The sequence below is a fragment of the Vanellus vanellus genome (genome assembly GCF_965231255.1).
Source record: "Vanellus vanellus genome assembly, chromosome: 3".
In the NCBI taxonomy this organism is placed as follows: Eukaryota; Metazoa; Chordata; class Aves; order Charadriiformes; family Charadriidae; genus Vanellus; species Vanellus vanellus.
The window spans coordinates 124,205,922-124,216,038 of NC_138907.1; the positions used below are offsets into that span (position 1 = coordinate 124,205,922).

General features: G+C 40.3%; 1 protein-coding gene across 1 annotated transcript; it reads right to left on the bottom strand.

The window, feature by feature from the left end:
- Positions 1-10,117, bottom strand: LOC309670588 (cytochrome P450 2K1-like; the record flags this gene model as incomplete). Its single annotated transcript, XM_082481588.1, has 9 exons — positions 1-188; positions 1,980-2,121; positions 2,877-3,061; positions 3,774-3,915; positions 4,521-4,694; positions 6,339-6,499; positions 6,789-6,938; positions 8,023-8,185; positions 9,932-10,117. 9 exons carry the CDS (start codon positions 10,115-10,117, stop codon positions 1-3), a joined length of 1,491 nt encoding a protein of 496 aa, XP_082337714.1.

Consider the following 10,117-nt stretch of genomic DNA (forward strand, 5'->3'; position numbering starts at 1 on the left):
CTAGGAACGTGTTACAGCACACATTTTATAGGGTTTGGGGATGACATTAAATGAAATAGCAGGGCTGAGGTCCAGGTCTGAGATAGAGACTCCAGGGGGAGGGTGGAAGGTGAACCTCTGCAGGAGGCTGGTGAAGAAGAGGAAGAGCTCCATTTTGGCAAGAGTCTCACCGGCACAGATCCTCCGCCCTGGAATGAAATGCAGAATGTCGGTAAGAGAGTCAGTGGGAGCTGGTTCTTCAATAGTTGGAAGAAATAAAAACCTCTGAGCAGCTCTTATTCTGAGGAAGATCAGTAGGAATCCAGAACACTTCAAATGCCAATATCCTATCAAATGTCTATATCAAATGCCATATCCTAGCTAAGAACACAGTAGCTCTTAAAAGTCTATTTAGTACAAGAAACATTTGAGAGAGGGGATATTGGGTCTTCAGAGGTATGATAACAAAGCCACCTGGTGATTTTACTTCTCTTTTCCTTTGTCTAAATGCTTGCATTTGGGGAGAAATGTATGGAAATGCAATCTGAATTCCTTAATTCCAGTTTTCAATAAAATTTGTATTTTTCTTCATTTTCAGGTTTTTCCTCTACTTGATTCAGTTTTTGGATCCCAGACCAACTTTGGCTGGCTTAGTCTAGACTTTGGCTCTATTAGTCTTGCCACATGCAATTTTTTATATTAATTTTTGTCAGAGACTCACGCATGCTGGCTAGAGTGGGACTGAGGAGGAAGGTGGTGGAGTTATTCTGTGGAGCCCCTAATATAAGACTTTCTTCAAAAGCACTGTGAATATGAATTTTTCTCAATCCTGGTCAAATTCAGCAGCTTGCAAACTGCCTTAATCAGAGCGTGGTGATTCAAGGCCAGAAGTAGGAAAGACCTGAACCAAGATTTGATTTTAACTCCCTTGTATGACAGAAAGAGAATGGAAGAGTGTTTGCCTGGCTGTGCTATGAAATAAGCCCTCCAGGGAAGGCTCAGTCCTGACACTCCCTTGATGTGCTTTCAGCTAGGACATCTAGATTTAAATCTGAAAAAGAAGGTCTGTGAATTAGAAGTGCTGTAAGCCCTTTTATAGAAAAAAAAAATTATTTACTGTATGTTGGATGGTGAGAATGACAAGAGAAAACCTTATTCAAAGTTCGTGCAGAATTAAAAATACACAAATAGGGTCTCTAAAAAGTGCAGAGTGTTGTGGATATGATAGACAAATTAGCCAGAGACCGACAAATAGGAACTTAATTGAGCAATGGCAGAACCTGGAAAGCAGGAGAAACGCCAGAGAAGGTGCAATCATCACAGGGGTCAGAGTCTCCCACCCTTTGGCAAATGGTGCAGGTGTGTCAGCTTAGGTGAACGCCACGCTCCGTGGATGGCTCAAAAGGCAACCCTTTTCTGTCCTTTGATTTTATACAGAATTTGGGGGTTTATATAAGGCAACTTCTATTTGTTGGCACAGTATATGAAATCTTGATCCCAGACGACATTATTCATGATTTTTTAAAAGGGGCGTGCAAAAACCCAACGTGGTTCCCCCAGAAAGACACAGAAGCCGCCTATCCTGTGTGCTTTGTGTGTGGTCATAGACAATGCAGCTGCGTCAGAGACAAAGCCGCCCAGGCCATAGAGCAGTTGTGGGCTACAGATTATAACGCAGAAATGTGTTCTCTAAACCATCATGGAAATTGCTGAAAACCTCCCTCCTCTTTAAGAAGGCACTACAAATTCTTGTTTGTAATCACTGAATACAAAGTGAGAAACTGATATCTTCCAGAGGCCGGAGGAATTAGCAGACATTTGTGAGTACTCTTTCTTGTCAGAGGTGTGTCCTGAGGAATCTGTGAAATATGGACTATGAAATTATCCCAAGAAAGAGACAGTGTGGAGGTCAGGCTTCAGTAACGAAAAAAATGCTGGTACAAGTAGTTTTTGTCTAATATATGTATTTGCAACAATAGTAAATGGAAAAGAGAAGATACCTGCTGAAAAAGGCATGAAAGCGTCTTTCTTCACAAATTTTCCATTGGCGTCAAGAAAGTGCTCAGGATAGAACATGTCTGGTTTCTCCCACTGTGATTTGTCTTTCAGGACAGAGGTCAGTAAGGGGATGATGTAGGTTCCCTGCAAAATAAGACAGTGGAATTAATCTGTGTACAAATAATGCAGTGGCAGTAGTAGCAATAAAACTTCAAGATTGTCAGTCTGGAGAAAGACATTATTCTGACTGCTGTTACGTGACTTCATTAGAGTGAATATGTTTATCACATTAACCACGTTTGAGACAGAAGAATCATAGAATTATGGAATCATAGAATTGTCTAGGTTGGAAAGGACCTTTAAGATCATTGAGTCCAACCACCACTTCTAAACCATGTCCCACAGCACTATGTCTACGCATCTTTTAAATACCTCCAGGGATGGGGACTCAACCACTTCCCTGGGCAGCCTGTTCCAGTGCTTGATAACCCTTTCAGTGAAGAAATGTTTCCTGATGTTCATCCTCAATGTCCCCTGGTGCAACTTGAGGCTGTTTCCTCTTGTCCTGTCTCTTGTTACTTGGGAGAAGAGACCGACCCCCACCTGGCTACACCCTCCTTTCAGGTAGTTGTAGAGAGTGATATGGTCTCCCCTCAGCCTCCTCTTCTCCAGGCTAAACAATTCGAGTTCCCTTGGCCGCTCTGCAGAAGACTTGTTCTCCAGACCCCTCACCAGCTCTGTTGCCCTTCTCTGGACAGGCTCCGGCACCTCAATGTCTTTTCTGTAGTGACTGGCCCAAAACTGAACACAGTACTCGAGGTGGGGCCACACCAGTGCTGAGTACAGGGGGACGATCACTGCCCTAAATGCTAAAAGAAATAATCCTGTAGACATCTCACCTTGGGAATGAAATAGCCTTTGAGAGTGACATCTGCAGCAGTCTCGTGAGGCAAATCCAATGGCAGGATATTTGCAAATCTCTGAATTTCATGGATGACAGCATCCGTATATGGCATCTGAGTTCGATGCTCAATCCGTGGGGAATTTGACCCTATCACTCGCTCTATCTCTTCTTGGACCTTTCCTGAGGAAAGAATCAACTATAAGAAAGAGACAAGGGCTCGTTCATCCCTGAGACATACTGTGCTTTACTGAAGGTACAAAAGACCTTGAGTGAAAAGCATAAATTCTCCCCATATCTCTTTTTCCTTTCAGAAATAATGGGAGGTGGACAGAACTACAGTGTTTGATTATTTCTTTACCAATATGAAACCTAAAGACATGTATTTTTTCTGCTCTCTCTTCTGCTTGAAGTTTCTTGCTCTGACCAAGAGGTGTATCAAAAACCCCACTTGACTCCTAATAACCCTGTGCCATAACCTAGAATGGAAATGTCAGGCAAAGAGCAATTCCAGGAATCTTCTCAGATATTTAAAGCCTTTGTACCATCCATTTAACATCTGCACAGGCCTTTGGTTTATCAAAAACCTGTTTCTAGAGGGAAACCTGGAACAATTTGATTGGCCAACACAGGACAGCGCTTTTGTTTTTAATTAATGAGATTTTACTGAGTGAAGGACCTGGCCCAAATAAACTCTGTTTATAATCTACTGATAGGCTGAATATCATGCCCTTCACTGGGTCTGAACCACAGGGCACAGCGATACCTAGACAATAATTAGCTGGAAATCTTGGCTTTCTGTAACGTAGTGTATTAACAGATATATTGACCCTCCAGGTTCCCGTTCAGTTCCTAATGCACTGAGTGTGACGGCATCTGTCATAAAACCACTTACTCTGAATTTCAGGGTACTTCAGCATCAGCAGAAAGCTCCATTTTAGCGTGGTGGAAATTGTCTCAACACCAGCAGTAAACAAATTGCTCACCAAGCTTAGCAAGTTGCCATTATGGAAATACCCATTGGTAGTGGATTTCTCCTGAAAGAAGTGGTTGAGGAAAAAAAAGATGAAAACTTAAGGCTTTCAGCGTGAAAATGCAATTTATGTAGCTAAACATTTACTAAAAAATAAATCCTATATTTTAAAAAAGCATGAAAGACAAATAAGAGCTTTGGTCTTGTACCTGGCCAAGAGTGTTGATTGAGGTTCTATGTTTTGCATGATCTCTGCGTTTACGGGGCCAGCAGCAGAAAGAGCTGGTTTCTTCATGGCAAAGGTAACCCAGATATATCAGAGACCCCAAATAAGGACCCCAGTAAAGCCCAGGTAGCACTTTTGTTCTGTAATGCATTATGTTTTTGAAAGAGCCAGAAGGGCAAGGACAACCGACAGAGCAGATAAAAAGATACAGCCTCTGTCAATGTATTGAGAAAGTGTAAATAAGAGTAAACATTTGCTGATTAAAAGGCATTGGAACTGCAAAAGAGTGAAATATCTGTTCAACTCTACCAGTTCATTATCTGTGTTTTGTCAAAGATGGATTCCCTAAAGAAATATAACCATAGTTATAAGGACTGAAAGGAAATTGTAAATGTCTTCATATAACCATAAAAGTTGGAAAGAATGAAAAAATATTCAGTTACCTCCTGCTGTTTAACCAGGAAAGCATCAATAAAACTTCTTTGATCATTTTTGTCCAGGGTTTTGAGATGTTCTACAAAAGTAACTTGTACATAAGCATGGAATTCATCTCTGTTTTGGAGAAGAGTCTTATTAGCCTTTAGGAGGAATCCAAGGTATGGGAAGATGTTGTACATCTACAAGAGTGAAAGATGTTAGAGAGAACTTACTGGTCAGAGATCTGAAAACACTACAAAAACAAATGAATGATATTGTGCCTATTTTGCAGATACAAAACCCAAAGACTTAACATTAATATTTGGTTCTTTAGAACATGAAAAAGTGACTGGATGGATTCATAGTAGAAAATCCATTAAGGACCACTGAATACAAGGAAACTTCTCAGCCCCAATGTGTGGGGAACACACCATTTTGCAGGAGTAATGTAAATGTCAGACGAACATCTGCAACTTGCTACCAGGGAGATGGAAATGTTGCCTATCAACCTTTGTTTTGGCCAGCTCTTCTGCTAATTTTTCTTTCTGTTTCAAAGCCTAAAAGGACAGAAATAAATCTTTTTTTGTGGCAGCATTGCATGTGAGTATCAGAAAGTATTTATTAGTCATTGAGACATTTCAGTGTTCTAGAAGCATAGGAAAATATATTTTGTATCAGGGCTCCTCGTACAGGTAGACCACATACCCTATAGCTTCTCCCTGACCCATGTTCTGAGAGAGTGTACTGTATTGCCTGGTCACTTTAATAGGGGTGAACCATATTTTGGGGGAACGATGTGCTTGCTGTTCATGCACTCTGCAGTGTGTACGTGCACAGACAAATCTCTGCTTTCTCAGAAAAAAGTGTCTGGCAGAAAGCTGTGTTTACAGAATTAATTCATGTAGCATGGTCCTGACTGTCCTTTTCCCACCACGAACCTTGGGAGTGGGCCAAGGGAGGAGCAATAGCTCTGGCAACATCAACCTTATTCCCACTATCATCTCTAAGGAGCCTCATACCTCTTTCCTGATGTATAATTAGCTCTGAGCTTTTTTTGTGCTCTGGGAAAGGAGTTGCTGCTGCCTTCACACTAATTCTTCTAGCCTACTTCTGTCTGGAAAAATTGTCCTGGCAGTCCTTTCATGGTTTATAAGCTGGAAGCGTAGACCCACCTCGTGGTATCATGAGTTACCAAGTGGAGTGGGAAGAGCAGGGAGGGCACTCAGTGCTCTTCCTTCCCCGAGAGGTATCAGCTTACAAGGCCCCATTGCTTTTCCTAAAGATCGATTCACTGGGCATCTTGGCCAGCACTGCTGCCAGAAAAAAACAAGCCTTGTTGTGCTCTCTTCCCAGGTGCTCCTTTCCTCATACCAGACTCTACTGGGCCAACACAAGCATCTGTGCGCCTGAACAAGATACTTGACTAGGGAAGTTATCTCACAGAAAATTAAATTCTCTGAAATCTCTTGATTTCTCTCTATTTTTTTTTATATGAATTGGATTATTTTCTACATCTGGTTCACCTCGGAACTCTGCAAACAATTCAATCGCAAGAAGGGAGAAAATAGCATAGAGCAATGTGAAATAGAGTCTGATTTTTTTTTTTCAGTTCAGGTTTAGCAGTCTTCAAACTATAGCACAAGGATGAGAGATTAGGGGTTTGCTTGTTGGCTTCAAGATTCCCAGATGGCTTTTCAAGCTTTGCTTTGCCCCAGGAAGTGCTTGCAAACCTCTTATCTTGCAGAGTCTCAGATTCTTCAGTTCAATAGAAACAAGTGACCATCAGTATTACCATGTTCCTATGGCATCCAGTGGAACAGCACCATAAACATTGTTATCGTTACCGTAACCAAAGGTTTCCCAGCAAGCCTCATGCTTTCATTGGTCAAATGTAGAAGTCTCACAAATCTGGAGTCTTTGTAGTCAAATCGTTTTCCAAGTAATATTGACACAATTATGTTAGCAACTGCTGCATTAATTATTTTACTAGCATCAAAGGGCTTTCCTATACAATGGACAAAAGAATCTATTACATTGTGGCAAGAGATGTCATTTGTAATCGTAAATTTAATACTAATTATTGTTATTTATTTGTTATGATTGATTGCTATTGATTATTATCCAATGATAGAATACCATGCCAAGACACAAAAATGCCAGAGGAGCCAAATTCATCAAATTGGTTCAGACTGAAGGACATTTCTCAAAAAGATCAGAACTTGGGAAGGTGACTGGCAAGCCTCTGGGTACTTGAAAAAAACCTTAGAGGTTTGAAGAATGAATCATCTACTGACCTTCTTGTGATGCAATGGTGTCTGCCAGATACCCGTACTCCTCCACAATGCGGTCCTCAATGACCCTTTTCCCCATCCCAAAGTCTCGTAAGGTTGTGAGAGTAAATCTTCGCATCACCTTCCAGTTCTCGCCATGGGCAAAAACAATCCCTGACACAAAGAGAACATGTCAAAGAGGCAGAAGATTTTCAATAACTAATTTATAGACAAATAATGTAGATATTTAGTAGCAGTCACTTTTAAAACAAGTTAAATTACATCTGGCTGAGGAAAAAAACCCAACTTTCCCTTAAGTATTTTCAGGCCTTAATGATAGGTTTATTGCATAGATAAAAAGAGGATAAACTATTTAAGAGGTATTTAATCAAATCTTAAGAAGAATATATATCTCTGAGAGACAGTTGTCACCGAAAGAATGAGGGCATTGGAAATTCAAGTTCAAACTGCTGATTGTCATATTTTGGAATTGGAATTGAACTGAGATCTCATGTCTCCTATGATTGCAGGAGAAACCTGTAACCTCCTCAATCAGTTTTTTCATTGAAATTGTTATGCCATGTAACTAATGACTTTAGTTATATTTTTTCAAGGAAAAAAAAATAAGGTGTAAAGAAAGCTTACATGCAATAATGTGATCAAAAGATGTAACTGTTAAAAAAGTTCACAGAATTATTCCTGAATTTGTCCAGGGGTCTTTAGAGATGTAAATATGAAACTCTCATGCAAAATTAGAATGAAGTTTGGGTGTGAAATTCTCATTTGGAAACCCAGCTCAGCATACAGCATTTCCCTTATTAAAATAAATCCCCAGTTCTGTATGTATTCCTTTCTATTGTCACATTCAGTTTTTAAAAACACTGTTCACCACTTGAAATGAGAAGCAGCGGTATAATACTCATTTCAGGAAAAGGAGGCTCTATGATAAGCCCAAAGCAACAGCAGTCCACAGCCATATCATGAGAGCTAAAAATGCTGTCCCTGACATGCATGCCCGTTTTTGAGATCCTGAAAGTGTGACACTATCCATTATCTGTTGCTGTGGTTATTGTTAGAGTTACAGTTGTTTTGTTGTCACTGTGAGTAGTTTCAAATACACAGAAGGCAATGAAATTGCTCCTTATTTCCAATGCCTTATATGGTCTCTGATCCAAAGTGATGTGCAGCTTCTGCTTCATCTGAAGGAAAACACTTTTTGAATAAGTCAAGCTGATAAGGAAAAATAAATCCAACTTACCATTTCCTCTAGTCAAATCTTCAAAGATTGGGATTTTGGGTCTCTCTGAAAACGCGTCAGCCTGGTTTACGAGAGCTTCCTTCACTGTCTCATACCCAGAAATCACTACTATTTTCCTTTGCCCCATCTGAACACTGAAGACTGGACCGTATACTTTTGACAGCTGTCAAAAGAAAACAGCCATTTACAGCTTTTACAGCTTACAAAGAAATTCACCACCTTTTCAGTGCTTATTTTCCTGTCCTGCCTCTCAGTTACTAAAATGTTAAATGTTTTCCTAAGTACAGAGAAAGAGAATTGATTTAAATAATGTGAAAGTGCTGGACATTGTGATGTTTAATGACTAAATGACAGTCTGGAGTGGAGTCCCATTGTGCTGACCTATGAAGAAATGTCAATGGCTGAAACCCCACGTCAGTCAAGGATTGAGCTGACAGCTCTGACTTCCCTCAGGAACCCCCTGTAAATTCAATTTTTTACTTTTTTTTTTTCACACTGATCTCTATATTGTGTTTCCTTTTTTTTTTTATCAGCTAAACCTGCTCAAACCTTTGCTACCACTATTGTAAAAAAAACCCAGTGTGTTTCCGGGCCAGGATCTAGCATTAGGTAAATTCTCACTTTTATATATGACTACACCCACCATGAATCTGTCTCAGAGACGATGTTTGGCCTAAGCTTGTACCTTTTTAGCTTGTACAGGCAGATTTATTTTCATACATCTCAGTGTTCCTGATTCTCCTGACGATAGGAGGGGGTTTTCCTGACTGCACTTATTTTCTAGTGTGTTTGCACGGAGAAACAGAAATCAACTATTTAGCATCGATATGCAAAATGTTCAGCATGTGGTAAGCAAGTCCAGCCAACTATATGAAATAACATAGCAGACGTGTGTCTGAATTAAAGTAGCTTCTGTGATGGTGATACTTTTACCCCAGACTGCTGTAGCTGTGGCAGAATATGATCTTTTCACAGAGTGTTCTCCGGTAAGGACTTTCCAATGCTTTGGTCTCCAGTTGCGTTTACACACTGAGAGCGTGTGAATATTAAACCGCGAGCTGAGCTCATGTCGGAGAACCAACCTCCTCCATTAGAATGGATTCAGTGAATTACAGCAGAGACGTGTTGGTTCTGTTGGCTCTGAAAAGAGATGGAGCTTGCTTTTTCCAACACAATTAGGCTGCATTGGATAGTTACAGTGATTTTCCAGATACTGCATCTGAGCAGTCTTTTGATTTGTGGATGTAACGTACATACAGATATATAGGTGAAAATATCCCTTTTAAAATCATCAGCAAGGAGGACGTGCAATTTCAATGACTGAGTAGAAAAATACTCTAAGAAAGCAACAGGTTCATAGAAGTCTTCTGACTCAAAATCAGGGAAGTCCTACAAAAAATTAGGTAAAGAAAGCACTAGAAGAAAACCAAAAGATTTATTACCTTGATTTGCTTAGATCTTTGCTCTATATTCTGGCAACCGTTGGCCCTTAATATTAAGAGTATATAGTTATTTTCAGCTTTTGGGAAGAAAGGAGTAAAGGGAGATGAGAAGAGATGCTTAATCAGCAACTGTAGGAAGCTGCAGTCGCAACCCCAGACACATCGATCAGTGGAAGGTGGAGGGAGTTAGACCACATATCAAAAATCACTCCTTATTCAGTTACCTTTTTCTCAAAATTACCAAAAACACAAGGTGAGCACTTGTTATTAATTTAAGAGTTCTTTAAGGCCGAAACCTAGATGCATGAAGTTGCACAGAGAAAGTATTACGGTAAAGAGGAAATCTTGCTAAGGGTCATGTGGGGATGCAGCACATTGGGTGCAATAGGGAAAACTCTCTGACATCTCGGGCTATGGGGTTTGGTGATATGTGCAATTATGGGACCCATAGAAAAGATAATGCCTACCTGTAGATAAGTCCTGTAGGGTCTCTTCAAATCAAACAAATGCAGATTTCCAATGATAGGCAATGCTCTTGGTCCCGGGGGAAAATTCTTTCTCCGGTGGTTATTCCAGAAACCTCCCATTTTCAAAATGGATAGAAAAGTCAGGATGAACACTAAAGCGATGGAAGTGCAGCTGCTCCAGTCCAT